The 14,728-nt window shown below is 46.5% G+C and overlaps 1 protein-coding gene across 10 annotated transcripts in view; it reads left to right on the forward strand.

Annotated features, from left to right (window-relative positions):
• stim1b (stromal interaction molecule 1b) overlaps nt 1-14,728 on the forward strand; it is a 129,880-nt gene that overhangs the window by 88,110 nt on the left and 27,042 nt on the right. For 5 of the 10 annotated variants that reach the window (XM_067985562.1, XM_067985566.1, XM_067985564.1 and 2 more), the window contains exons 6-8: nt 8,473-8,650; nt 10,270-10,456; nt 11,160-11,327. In XM_067985562.1, coding sequence (XP_067841663.1) covers nt 8,473-8,650; nt 10,270-10,456; nt 11,160-11,327 — 533 coding nt within the window. The remainder of the gene's footprint in view (nt 1-8,472; nt 8,651-10,269; nt 10,457-11,159; nt 11,328-14,728) is intronic. The other 5 variants (XM_067985563.1, XM_067985567.1, XM_067985565.1 and 2 more) reach the window with 1 other exon arrangement.

Below are 14,728 nucleotides of genomic sequence, written 5' to 3' on the forward strand. Positions count from 1 at the left end.
GGGGGTGTGTGGTCCGCATGATAGAATGGAATTCCTCACTGTTTGTGGGCACTGTGTTGAGATGGATTCCCATTAAACGGATGACACTAATGGACTTGTATTTCCAAGATCATATTGCAGATCTTTTGTCAAATACTGGAACATTATTTGTTGTCACATCGGGCACTGTCCTGTATTTAATGACCTGAAACATCTCAGTAATTTTTTTTATTCGTTCACGGGTTGTGGGCGTTGCTGGCGAGGACGGCATTTATTGCCCATCCCTAATTGCCCTTGAGAAGGTGGTGGTGAGCCGCCTTCTTGAACCGCTGCAGTCCGTGTGGTGACTGTTCTCTGTGCACAGTTTAAGATGGAATCATAGAATCATAGAAAATTTATAGCACAGAAGGAGGCCATTCGGCCCATCGTGTCCGCGCCGGCCGAAAATGAGCCACCCAACCTAATCCCACTTTCCAGCACTTGGTCCGTTGCCCTGTAGGTTTTGGCACTTCAAGTGCACATCCAGGTACTTTTTTAATGAGTTGAGGGTTTCTGCCTCTCCCACCCTCTCAGGCAGTGAGTTCCAGACCCCCACCACCCTCTGGGTGAAAAAAAATGTCCTCAACTCCCCTCTAATCCTTCTACCAATCACTTCAAATCTGGTTGGTGACTGTTTACTGTCAATTTTTGTGGGAAGGATGTTTGAACATTTTCACAAATCCTTGAAGTGAGTTGTACTGAGCTTTGTGTTGGAAAAGTCTGTTCAAAGCACAGATGACAGCGTTCTGCAAATAACAGCCCAGTCGCTAAAAATACAATGTCTTACCTCACTACTGCTTCGAAAATAGGAAGCGATAATCTCAGTTTAATCTTGGCCATATCCCAGCTGTTTAATGTTTCCATTGAACGAAGGAATGGTAGCCTGCAGGAGCTGGAGAGAGCAGGTGGCATGGAGTCAGCACCTACATATCCATCATTGCTTCCCAATCCACACTGCTCCCAGGGTGAAGGCTGCACTCTCATTTCCACACTTGGGAGCACAACTTAGTTACATTGATATTTCATTATAAACAGAGTTGTACTGTATCAGAAGCTGTTTAATTGCTCTGTGACAGGGGAAAACCGAATGACATCACGCTGTTACTGAGGCCTGTAATGAGAGACAGTATCACCAATAGTGTGCTGTTACTGAGGCCTGTAATGAGAGACAGTATCACTAACAGTGTGCTGTTACTGAGGCCTGTAATGAGAGACAGTATCACCAATAGTGTGCTGTTACTGAGGCCTCTAGTGACAGACTATGGGTTAAATTTTAACCCAAAAAACGGGTGTGTTGGAGACAGGTCGGGCGTAAAAATACTCTGTTTTCAGAGCAGTTTGGCATCCCGGCTCCAACACGCCTGCTTCTGGGTTTAACCCAGGGGGATTTGTCTACATGTGGAGAGCAGACACCAGAAAGTCCCGCCCCCACTCAAATCTGGTGGGCCGATACTCAAAAGGGCAATGTACCTCGTTGCGATACTTGAGGTACTTAATATTTTGTGTGTTGGACAATTAAAATGAATTTAACCGTATCTGTTGGGGTTTCCCATTGCTTCCCATTCATGTCAGGTGAAAGCAGGCAGGAAGGGCAGGATCCGTGAGGTGAGTGAGGGCCGTTGTTGCACTGCTTGTGGGCCCAGAGGAGCAGGAGAGCTTCATCCAGACCCAACAAGCTCACCCGGCCGCCAGGACCCCCGCCATCGGCCGGCAGGACCCCCGCCATCGGCCAATGGAACCCCCGCCATCGGCCGCCAGGACCCCCGCCATCGGCTGACCCCCCACCCCTCCATCGTCTGACCATCCCTCCCCCCTCCCTCCATCGGCTGACCACAACCCCCCCCCCCCCCCACTCCCCTCCCCTCCATCGGCTGACCCCCCCCCCCCCCCCCCCCCCCGATATTTCTGTGGCCTATGATCCCTGGCTGCGTCCTGGCCGACAGCCTGTCAACCAGGCTGGCTGCCAGGCACAAAGCCCAGAAGTGCCATTGATGGGCCTCATTGATCACAACCTGCCCACTTACCTTCTGGGTTTTGCTCCTGGAAATCTTCCCCCCTCCCCCCGCCCCCCCCCCCCCCCCCAGCCCCCTTCTGGGCTGGAAGTTAAAATTTACCCCAGTATCACTGTAATAGTGTGCTGTTAGTGAGGCCTGTATTGAGAGACAGTATCACTGTAATATTGTGCTGTTAGTGAGGCCTGTATTGAGAGACAGTATCACTGTAATAGTGTGCTGTTAGTGAGGCCTGTATTGAGAGACAGTATCACTGTAATAGTGTGCTGTTAGTGAGGCCTGTATTGAGAGACAGTATCACTAATATTGTGCTGTTAGTGAGGCCTGTATTGAGAGACAGTATCACTAATAGTGTGCTGTTAGTGAGGCCTGTATTGAGAGACAGTATCACTAATATTGTGCTGTTAGTGAGGCCTGTATTGAGAGACAGTATCACTAATATTGTGCTGTTAGTGAGGCCTGTATTGAGAGACAGTATCACTAATATTGTGCTGTTAGTGAGGCCTGTATTGAGAGACAGTATCACTAATATTGTGCTGTTATTGAGGCCTGTATTGAGAGACAGTATCACTAATAGTGTGCTGTTAGTGAGGCCTGTATTGAGAGACAGTATCACTAATATTGTGCTGTTAGTATGGCCTGTATTGAGAGACAGTATCACTAATAGTGTGCTGTTAGTGAGGCCTGTATTGAGAGACAGTATCACTAATATTGTGCTGTTAGTGAGGCCTGTATTGAGAGACAGTATCACTAATATTGTGCTGTTAGTGAGGCCTGTATTGAGAGACAGTATCACTAATAGTGTGTTGTTAGTAAGGCCTGTATTGAGGGACAGTATCACTAATAGTGTGTTGTTAGTGAGGCCTGTATTGAGAGATAGTATCACTAATATTGTGCTGTTAGTAAGGCCTGTATTGAGAGACAGTATCACTAATATTGTGCTGTTAGTAAGGCCTGTATTGAGAGACAGCATCACTAATATTGTGCTGTTAGTGAGGCCTGTATTGAGAGACAGTATCACTAATATTGTGCTGTTAGTGAGGCCTGTATTGAGAGACAGTATCACTAATAGTGTGTTGTTAGTAAGGCCTGTATTGAGAGACAGTATCACTAATATTGTGCTGTTAGTATGGCCTGTATTGAGAGACAGTATCACTAATATTGTGCTGTTAGTGAGGCCTGTATTGAGAGACAGTATCACTAATATTGTGCTGTTAGTATGGCCTGTATTGAGAGACAGTATCACTAATATTGTGCTGTTAGTGAGGCCTGTATTGAGAGACAGTATCACTAATATTGTGCTGTTAGTATGGCCTGTATTGAGAGACCGTATCACTAATAGTGTGCTGTTAGTGAGGCCTGTATTGAGAGACAGTATCACTAATATTGTGCTGATGTGGAGATGCCGGTGATGGACTGGGGTGGACAAATGTAAGGAATCTTACAACACCAGGTTATAGTCCAACAAATTTATTTTAAAATCACAAGCTTTCGGAGATTATCTCCTTCGTCAGATGAATGAATGAAAAGGTTCTCAAATCGCATATCTTATACGATGTTGGGACAGCATCACACCAATCAAAAGGTGTCGTTGTTATTCAAACAGGCCAGTCACGGAGAACAGCACGTCCCAGCACACTCGATATACATTGTGTCTTTTACACAGGCAGGCAGAAAGAAACTCAAAATGGCAGAGAGAGAGAGAGAGAGAATTTTAAAAAACATATAAATTTTTTCCCTCTTTTTGCTGGTGGGGTTACGTGTAGCGTGACATGAACCCAAGATCCCGGTTGAGGCCGTCCTCATGGGTGCGGAACTTGGCTATCAACTTCTGCTCGACGATTTTGCGTTGTCGTGTGTCTCGAAGGCCGCCTTGGAGAACGCTTACCCGAAGATCGGTGGCTGAATGTCCTTGACTGCTAAAGTGTTCCCCGACTGGGAGGGAACCCTCCTGTTTGGTGATTGTTGCGCGGTGTCCGTTCATCCGTTGTCGCAGCGTCTGCATGGTCTCGCCAATGTACCATGCTCCGGGGCATCCTTTCCTGCAACGTATGAGGTAAACAACGTTGGCCGAGTCACAGGAGTATGAACCATGTACCTGGTGGGTGATGTCCTCTCGTGTGATGGTGGAATCCGTGTCGGTGATCTGGCAAGTCTTGTAGAGGTTGCCGTGGCAGGGTTGTGTGGTGTCGTGGACGCTGTTATCCTGAAAACTGGGTAACTTGCTGCGAACGATGGTCTGTTTGAGGTTGAGTGGCTGTTTAAAGGCGAGCAGTGGAGGCGTGGGGATGGCCTTAGCGAGGTGTTCGTCGTCATCGATGACATGTTGAAGGCTGCGGAGAACATGGTGTAGTTTCTCCGCTCTGGGGAAGTACTGGACGACGAAGGGTACTCTGTTGGTTGCGTCCCGTGTTTGTCTTCTGAGGAGGTCTATGCGATTCTTCGCTGTGGCCCGTCGGAACTGTCGATCGACAAGTCGAGCGTCATATCCCGTTCTTACAAGGGCGTCTTTCAGCGTCTGTAGGTGTCCATCGCGTTCCTCCTCGTCTGAGCAGATCCTGTGTATTCGCAGTGCCTGTCCATAGGGGATGGCCTCTTTGACGTGGTTGGGGTGGAAGCTGGAAAAGAGGAGCATCGTGAGGTTGTCCGTGGGCTTGCGGTAGAGTGAGGTGCTGAGGTGCCCGTCTTTGATGGAGATTTGTGTGTCCAAGAAAGAAACCGATTCTGAGGAGTAGTCCATGGTGAGCTTGATGGTGGGATGGAACTTGTTGATGTTATCGTGTAGTCTCTTCAGTGATTCTTCGCCGTGGGTCCATAGGAAGAAAATGTCGTCGATGTATCTGGTGTATAGCGTTGGTTGGAGGTCCTGTGCAGTGAAGAAGTCGTGCTCGAACTTGTGCATGAAAATGTTGGCGTATTGGGGTGCGAATTTGGTCCCCATGGCTGTTCCGTGTGTTTGGGTAAAGAACTGGTTATTGAAGGTGAAGACATTGTGATCCAGGATGAAGCGGATGAGTTGTAGGATGGCGTCTGGATAATAGTGTGCTGTTAGTAAGGCCTGTATTGAGAGACAGTATCACGAATAGTGTGTTGTTAGTAAGGCCTGTATTGAGAGACAGTATCACTAATATTGTGCTGTTAGTATGGCCTGTATTGAGAGACAGTATCACTAATAGTGTGTTGTTAGTAAGGCCTGTATTGAGAGACAGTATCACTAATATTGTGCTGTTAGTATGGCCTGTATTGAGAGACAGTATCACTAATAGTGTGTTGTTAGTAAGGCCTGTATTGAGAGACAGTATCACTAATATTGTGCTGTTAGTATGGCCTGTATTGAGAGACAGTATCACTAATATTGTGCTGTTAGTATGGCCTGTATTGAGAGACAGTATCACTAATATTGTGCTGTTAGTGAGGCCTGTATTGAGAGACAGTATCACTAATATTGTGCTGTTAGTAAGGCCTGTATTGAGAGACAGTATCACTAATAGTGTGCTGTTAGTGAGGCCTGTATTGAGAGACAGTATCACTAATAGTGTGCTGTTAGTATGGCCTGTATTGAGAGACAGTATCACTAATAGTGTGCTGTTAGTGAGGCCTGTATTGAGAGACAGTATCACTAATATTGTGCTGTTAGTAAGGCCTGTATTGAGAGACAGTATCACTAATATTGTGCTGTTAGTATGGCCTGTATTGAGAGACAGTATCACTAATATTGTGCTGTTAGTATGGCCTGTATTGAGAGACAGTATCACTAATATTGTGCTGTTAGTAAGGCCTGTATTGAGAGACAGTATCACTAATAGTGTGCTGTTAGTAAGGCCTGTAATGAGAGACAGTATCACTAATATTGTGCTGTTAGTATGGCCTGTATTGAGAGACAGTATTACTAATATTGTGCTGTTAGTAAGGCCTGTATTGAGAGACAGTATCACTAATATTGTGCTGTTAGTATGGCCTGTATTGAGAGACAGTATCACTAATATTGTGCTGTTAGTAAGGCCTGTATTGAGAGACAGTATCACTAATATTGTGCTGTTAGTATGGCCTGTATTGAGAGACAGTATCACTAATATTGTGCTGTTAGTAAGGCCTGTATTGAGAGACAGTATCACCAATAGTGTGCTGTTAGTAAGGCCTGTATTGAGAGACAGTATCACTAATAGTGTGCTGTTAGTAAGGCCTGTATTGAGAGACAGTATCACTAATATTGTGCTGTTAGTGAGGCCTGTATTGAGAGACAGTATCACTAATAGTGTGCTGTTAGTGAGGCCTGTATTGAGAGACAGTATCACTAATATTGTGCTGTTAGTGAGGCCTGTATTGAGAGACAGTATCACTAATAGTGTGTTGTTAGTAAGGCCTGTGTTGAGAGACAGTATCACTAATAGTGTGCTGTTAGTAAGGCCTGTATTGAGAGACAGTATCACTAATAGTGTGTTGTTAGTAAGGCCTGTATTGAGAGACAGTATCACTAATAGTGTGCTGTTAGTAAGGCCTGTATTGAGAGACAGTATCACTAATATTGTGCTGTTAGTGAGGCCTGTATTGAGAGACAGTATCACTAATAGTGTGCTGTTAGTAAGGCCTGTATTGAGGGACAGTATCACTAATAGTGTGCTGTTAGTGAGGCCTGTATTGAGAGACAGTATCACTAATATTGTGCTGTTAGTATGGCCTGTATTGAGAGACAGTATCACTAATATTGTGCTGTTAGTAAGGCCTGTATTGAGAGACAGTATCACTAATAGTGTGCTGTTAGTAAGGCCTGTATTGAGAGACAGTATCACTAATATTGTGCTGTTAGTATGGCCTGTATTGAGAGACAGTATCACTAATATTGTGCTGTTAGTGAGGCCTGTATTGAGAGACAGTATCACTAATAGTGTGTTGTTAATAAGGCCTGTGTTGAGAGACAGTATCACTAATAGTGTGCTGTTAGTAAGGCCTGTATTGAGAGACAGTATCACTAATAGTGTGTTGTTAGTAAGGCCTGTATTGAGAGACAGTATCACTAATAGTGTGCTGTTAGTAAGGCCTGTATTGAGAGACAGTATCACTAATATTGTGCTGTTAGTGAGGCCTGTATTGAGAGACAGTATCACTAATAGTGTGCTGTTAGTAAGGCCTGTATTGAGGGACAGTATCACTAATAGTGTGCTGTTAGTGAGGCCTGTATGTTCACCACTGCAGTAAGTATAAATACAAAGCAGTTTAAATGTTTCCTGTGAAGTGAGTTTGAGGCGCTCTTAATCCAGTGCCCAGTGTGTACAGTGCCTCACAGCACAAAACTGCCCCTAATTCAGCTCTAAATTGGCAATCTCATTGAGAAAGTCTGGCTGATGCGTGGAATGCAGAGTAATCATGGTGCATTCAGAGGTACTTATTTGGAGGCTGGGTCAGAGCGAAGGGAGCTTTACTCTGCATCGGACTTGTGCTATATCCAGAGTCTGTACAATTCTGCAGCAGTTTTGGAGAGAATGTAAATTATGCATCAAACCTATCGGGGCTAATCTCCATCTTGACACAAGTTTTAAAATGCTGTAGAACAGTGTTCAACTGGTGGCTTCCCATTAGAAAAACTGCAGATTGCCAACTGTTGGAAAGCTTCGCCTTCAAGTCTCCATGTAGCACACAACATTTATAGGAATTGCTGGCACATTGCCTGGACCTCTCACCTAACTCTAGGCCTAGCCTGGCAGGTAACCAATACCCGTGTTCTGTGTCCGATTGGTATCTAATCCCCATTACTTTGTGGCTTGTTAATGTGTTTCACATCCTGTGCACTTACCTCATGAAACTAGACTCCAGTTCTATGCACTCAGCTGCTGAAGGAGCTCAGATCAATGCAATTGCATAATCGTCCACTTCACAAATTGTACCAGTCACGCACAGGTGAACTGCTCAAGGTGTGAAGTGAGTGGAGTTTAACAAGCATCAAATCAGTGAGGATTAGAAGATCGTTGTCTCAGTCTCAAGTCCCCATGTGTTAGTATTCCAGGCATCGGCCACAGTACAGTTAAAACAGGGAAAACTGAGCAAGCAAATCAAAGGAAAAGTATAGTAGAGAATACAGCAGAGAAATTGTACAAAGAGGGTGGAATCGCATAGCATTAAGGGGCCTGGCTATATCTGATATGCAATTGTATAGAAGGAGTTTTACTCTGTATCTAACCTGTGCTGTACCTGACCTGGGAGTGTTTGATGGGACAGTGTAGAGGGAGCTTTACTCTGTATCTAACCCGTGCTGTACCTGCCCTGGGAGTGTTTGATGGGACAGTGTAGAGGGAGCTTTACTCGGTATCTAACCCGTGCTGTACCTGACCATGCTTGTTGCTGGGTGTGGGAAATCACTCTGATTGCATCTCCTGACCTCTCTTCCTTGACACGTTCTGCGATTATTCCAACCTTCGGATATTTTCGTTTTGTCTCTGATTTGCAGTGACTCGCCACAGCCACCTGAAGGACTTCATGCTGGTGGTATCCATAGTGATTGGCGTGGGGGGCTGCTGGTTTGCGTACATCCAGAACCGTTGCTCCAAGGAGCACATGAAAAAAATGATGAAGGACCTGGAGGGTCTGCAGAAAGCGGAGCAGAGTCTGCACGACCTGCAGGAGAGGTGAGGAGGTGGGGGAACCCCTGAGCCAGGTTAAGAGACTGTGTCAAGGATTACTTCGTAAGTTTAACTTCATTGCAGGCTCCTGGCACCTGGAGGCACTTGGTTTATGGGTCTCGTCTTTCAAGGAGGATGGCTGATCTAAGGAAAGTTGCTAAGGCAAGTTTGCGCTGCAGCTTTCTGTACCAAGTATTTGTCCCAAGTTTTATATTATTCATTCTTGAGATTATTGCCCCATCCCTAGTCACCTAGTCAAGGAAGTGGTGGGCCGCCTTCTAGAACCACTGGTTTGTTACAGTAGTATGGTGGTTATGGTGCTGGACCAGCAACCAAGAGGTTATGAGTTCGAATCCCACCAGGGCAAGTTTTGAAAACGGATAAATCTGGTAATTTGTGGTCTGGCACCAGGAACAATTAAACCCCCCACCAGTTGACGAATACCCTTCAGGGAAAGGAGCCTGTTGTCCTTACCTGGTCTGGCCTACACACAATTCCAGTCCCACACTGTGGGATTGGCTCTTACAACCCTCAGGGCAACTTTGGGCTGGCTGACCAGTGTCGCCCACATCCCAAGAACAAATTAAGAAAAAGGTTCATCCCTGTTCATCCAATTTGGTCAAACAGGCCTACCCCCGTTCCTATATTCCCTTAACTCTATTAATGTTACCCTTTCATCCAGAAAGTTTGAAAAACATGGGAATAAGATTCCGAAACCTGTTGATTTGGAGCGTTGTAAAAACCCAACTGGTTCACTAATGTGCTTTACTGAAGGGAACCTGCCATCCTTACCCGGTCTGGGTCTTTACGTGTCTCAGTCCCGCACCAACATGGTTGACTCTTAACTGCCCTCTGAAGTGGCCGAGCAAACCCCTCCGTTGTATCAAACTCGCTACCAGCGGTTCAATAAGTTGGCCCACCACCACACTTTCTGGAACTAGGGACGGGCAACAAATGCCAGACTTGCGAGTGATGCCCACATCCCCAGAATGAATAATTTTTTAAAAAGCCTCTGAGGACTCTGTCAGCTGTAGAAGCTCGTGATAATCTGCAAAATTATCCTGCAAATTGAAGGTAAATTGTAACTTGACAGACAGATCCTGTACCTCTTATTGCCAATTTTCAATCACCCACCCGCCCACCCCATGCCAACGGTGCTGATGGGATACGGTTCCTACCACCATCAATTATCCTCCAGTTCCTCACCAAACTGAGCATTGCAAACCTGCGAGCATAGACAGCAAGTGAGGCCGGCTGGTTGTTCATGGAGAGAACATCGGAGACAGGCTTGATACTGTTTCTACCCCCACCCCACCACGGTCCAACCTTCGAGCAGTGGTCACTGGAGGCAAGAAGCTTCAGCAATGTTTCCCCCTCTCTCGCCCAATAGTGCAGAACCCAGTTGTAGCAAACCGACTGCTGCTGTGACTGAGATCATTTGCCTTTTCGGAAAAAGAAAGCTCATGAACAAAGAAGCAGATCAGTGTTGAAGTCATTATCAAACATAAGTGGAAGAGACTTATTCTCTGTAATGTAAAGGTTCCCCAGGCCGTGTCGATGTACGAGAGGCAGTGCCCGGTGTGAATGCCGTGGTTTTGAGGTAGTTTTGAACTCTTGGTCTGCAGGCTTCTGAAGGCACAGGAGGAACATCGATCTGTCGAGGTGGAGAAGGTGAACCTGGAGCAGAAGCTTCGAGATGAGATCAATGCAGCAAAGCAGGAAGCACAGCGATTGCGGGAACTGCGAGAGGGCACGGAGAACGAGCTGAGTCGGCAAAAATACGCAGAGGAGGAGTTGGAACAGGTGGGATTTGTACGTTTCGCTAGGATCAGGTACAGTGTGATGCTTTGGGTGGGTGCACGCAGCCAGCTTAATGGGGCAGGTGGAGTTGCAGCTCGAGGATATGTGGGGCCTGTGGAGGTTATGGGTGGGGCCTTTGCAGTGTGTGGGCGGGGCCTGTGTGGGCTGTGGCCGGGCTGACGCATGGGGGTGTGTGAGTGGGGCCTGTTGAGGGTGTGGGCGGGTCCTTGCACGGTGTGGGCGGGGCCTGTGCAGATTATGGGCAGGGCCTGTGGGGGGGTATGGGCAGTTCCTTGCAGTGTGCGGACGGGTCCTTGCACGGTGTGGGCGGGGCCTGTGCCGGGGAGGGGATGGGCGGGGCCTGCGGACGTTGTGTGTGAGGCCTGCGCGGGGGGGCTGTGGGCAGGGTCCAGTGCAGGTTGTGGGTGAGCCTGTGCCAGGGACAGAAGGGGTGGGAGCTGTGAGTAATGTGGGCCTATGTCTGGGACTCCTGAATCCTGCTCTTCAGTCTCAGCTGTGACATGGCCCATGGAACCATAAGGATGAGGAGGCAGAGAATTGGTGATGAACTGTCAGGTGCGTATACCATGTCCAGAAAGCCCTTCACGCTGGACTTCACTGTATGGGAATAGCGTGTACGCCGGCTTGCTTGCTGTACCTGGGGCACCTGAAATATGATGATGGAAAATGAAACACGTCCCTGTGTCTCCCTCAGGTACGCATGGCACTGAAGAAAGCTGAAAAGGAGTTGGAATCACGAGGGAACTGGTCCCCACCCGAAACGCTACAGAAATGGCTGCAGCTAACTCACGAGGTGGAAGTCCAGTATTATAATATTAAAAAGCAGAGTGCTGAGAGACAGCTGAACATTGCCAAGGAAGGGGTACGTGCTGTTTGTTACAGGAGCGTAAGAAACTACTACCGCGAGGGTGGTGAGGAGACATTTTTTTACGCAGCGAGTTGTTGCGATCTGGAATGCGCTGCCTGAAAGGGCGGTGGAAGCAGATTCAATAATAACTTTCAAAAGGGAATTGGATAAATACTTGAAGTGGAGAAATTTGCAGGGTTATGGGGAAAGAGCAGGAGGAATGGGACTAATTGGAAAGCACTTTCAAAGAGCCGGCACAGACACAATGGGCCGAACGGCCTCCTTCTGTGCTGGATGATTCTACTGCCCAGTGTAGTGCTAGCCTATACAGACCAGGAGATCCTGGCTACGACAAAAATCAGATCATTCCATCTCATTTTAGCTTGGTCGAGGTACCATTAACTCAGTCGAGAGCTAATTTTAAAATCCAGCTGCAGTTAAAATCCATGTCCCAGGCTAACGGTCTGGGTTTCTTAGAATCCTAGAATGGTTACAGCATGGAAGGAGGCCATTTGGCCCGTCGTGTCCATGCTGGCTCTCTACAAGAGCAAACCAGCTAGTCCCACTCCCCTGCTCTGCAAATTTTTTCCCTTCAAGTACTTATCCAGTTCCCTTTTGAAGGCCATGATTGAATCTGCCTCCACCACCCCCTCGGGCAGTGCATTCCAGATCCTAACCACTCGCTGTGTTTAAAAAAAAAAGTTTTTCCTGATGTCGCCTTTGGTTCTTTTGCCAATCACCTTAATTCTATGTCCTCTGGTTCTTGACCCTTCCTCCAATGGGAACAGTTTCTCTCTATCTACGCTGCCTAGACCCTTCATGATTTTGAATACCTCTATCAAATCTCCTCTCAATCTTCTCTGTTCCAAGGAGAACAATCCCAGCTTCTCCAGTCTGTCCACGTAACTAAAGTCCCTCATCTCTGGAATCATTCTAGTAAATCTCTTCTGTACCCTCTCTAAGGCCTTCACATCTTTCCTAAAGTACAGTTCCCAGAACTGGTCACAATACTCCAGTTGATTCCGAACCAGTGTTTTATAAGGTTCATCGTAACCTCCTTGCTTTTGTACACTATGTCTCTATTTATAAAGCCCAAGATCCCTTATGCTTTTTTAACCGCTTTCTCAACCTGCCCTGCCACCTTCAGCGATTTGTGCACATATACCCCCAGGTCTCTCTGTTCCTGCACCCCCTTTAGAATTGTACCATTTAGTTCATATTGCCTCTCCTCGTTCTTCCTACCAAAATGTATCACTTCACACTTCTCTCCGTTAAATTTCATCTGCCACATGTCCGTCCATTCCACCAGCCTGTCTATATCCTCTTGAAGTCTATCACTATCCTCCTCACTGTTCACTACACTTCCAAGTTTTGTGTCATCTGCAGATTTTGAAATTGTGCCCTGTACACCCAAGTCCAAGTCATTAATATATATCAAGAAAAGCAGTGGTCCCAGCACTGACCCCTGGGGAACACCACTGTACACCTCCCTCCAGTCCGAAAAACAACCGTTCACCACTACTCTCTGTTTCCTGTCACTTAGCCAATTTCGTATCCATGCTGCCACTGCCCCTTTTATTTCACGGGCTTCAACTTTGATGACAAGCCTATTATGCGGCACTTTACCAAACGCCTTTTGGAAGTCCATATACACATCAATCGCATTGCCCTCATCAATCCTCTCTGTTACCTCATCAAAAAACTCAATCAAGCTAGTTAAACACGATTTGCCTTTAACAAATCCGTGCTGGCTTTCCTTAATTAATTCACACTTGCCCAAGTGACTGTTAATTTTGTCCCAGATCATTGTTTCTAAAAGTTTTCCCACTATTGAGGTTAAACTGACTGGCCTGTAGTTGCTGAGTTTATCCTTACACCCTTTTTTGAACAAGGGTGTAACATATGCCGTTCTCCAGTCCTCTGGCACCACCCTGGTATCTAAGGATGATTGGAAGATTATGACCAGTACCTCCACCATTTCCACCCTTACTTCCCTCAGCAACCTAGGATAGGTACAGCTAGCCTTTCTAGTACCTCCTCTTTATCAATTTTTAGCCCATCCAGTATCTCAACTACCTCTTCTTTTGCTGTGACTTTGGTAGCATCTTCTTCCTTGGTAAAGACAGATGCAAAGTACTCATTTAGTACCTCAGCCATGCCCACTGCCTCCATGGGCAGATCTCCTTTATGGTCTCTAATCAGCCCCACCCCTCCTTACTTCCCGTTTACTGTTTACATGCTTATAGAGGACTTTTGAATTCCCTTTTATGTTGGCCACCAGTCTATTCTCATACTGACTCTTTGCTCCTCTTTCCTTTTTCACTTCCCTTCTGAACTTTCTATATTCAGCCTGGTTCTCACTTGTATTATCAACCTGACATCTGTCATATGCCCCTTTTTTCTGCTTCCTCTTACTCTCTATCTCTTACGTCATCCAGGGAGCTCTGGCTTTAGTTGCCCTACCTTTCCCCCTCGTGGGAATGTACCCAGACTGTACCCGAACCATCTCCTCTTTAAAGGCCGCCCACTGTTCAATTACAGTTTAGCCTGCCAATCTTTGATTCCAATTTACCCGGGCCAGATCTGTTCTCATCCCACTGAAATTGGCCCTCTTCCAACTGAGTATTTTTACTTTGAGTGGTCCATGTCCTTATCCATAGCTATTCTAAACGTTATGATACCATGATCACCAACCCCTAAATGTTCCCCCACTGACACTTTCTCCACTTGGCCCACCTTATTCCCCAGAACCAGAACCAGATCCAGCAATGCCTCCTTCCTCGTTGGGCCGGAAACATACTGGTCAAGAAATTTCTCCCCCTCTTTGCCCTTTACACTATTACTATCCCAGACTATATTAGGATAGTTGAAGTCCCTCATTATCACTACTCTGTGGCTCCCACACATCTCTGTAATTTCCCTCCAAATCTGATCCTCTATATCCTTCCCACTAGTTGGTGGCCTATAGAATACCCCCAGTAGTGTAATGGCACCTCTGTTGTTTCTTAACTTTTTTTTATTTGTTCATGTGATGTGGGCGTCGCTGGCAAGGTCTAACCAAATAGACTCTGTCCTTCACCCCTCCAGGACTCTCTCCAGTACTAAATATTCTCCTTAATCGATACTGCCATCCCCCCCCACCCACTTCCTTTCCTTCCCTTCCCTATCTTTCCTGAACACCTTGTATCCAGGAATATTTAGTACCCAATCCTGCCTTTTTTTGAGCCGGGTCTCCGTTGTTGCCACAGCATCATATTCCCATGTGGCTAATTGCGCCTGCAGCTCACTGACCTTGTTTACTACACTTCACACATGCACTGTAAACCTATCTTGGACTTTATATTATCTCTTAATCTGATCCCACCTAATACTGTATTATTTCTTACTCTAATGGTAGCTGTCTCTCCCAATCCTTT

Source organism: Heptranchias perlo, chromosome 6 (genome assembly GCF_035084215.1).
Source record: "Heptranchias perlo isolate sHepPer1 chromosome 6, sHepPer1.hap1, whole genome shotgun sequence".
In the NCBI taxonomy this organism is placed as follows: Eukaryota; Metazoa; Chordata; class Chondrichthyes; order Hexanchiformes; family Hexanchidae; genus Heptranchias; species Heptranchias perlo.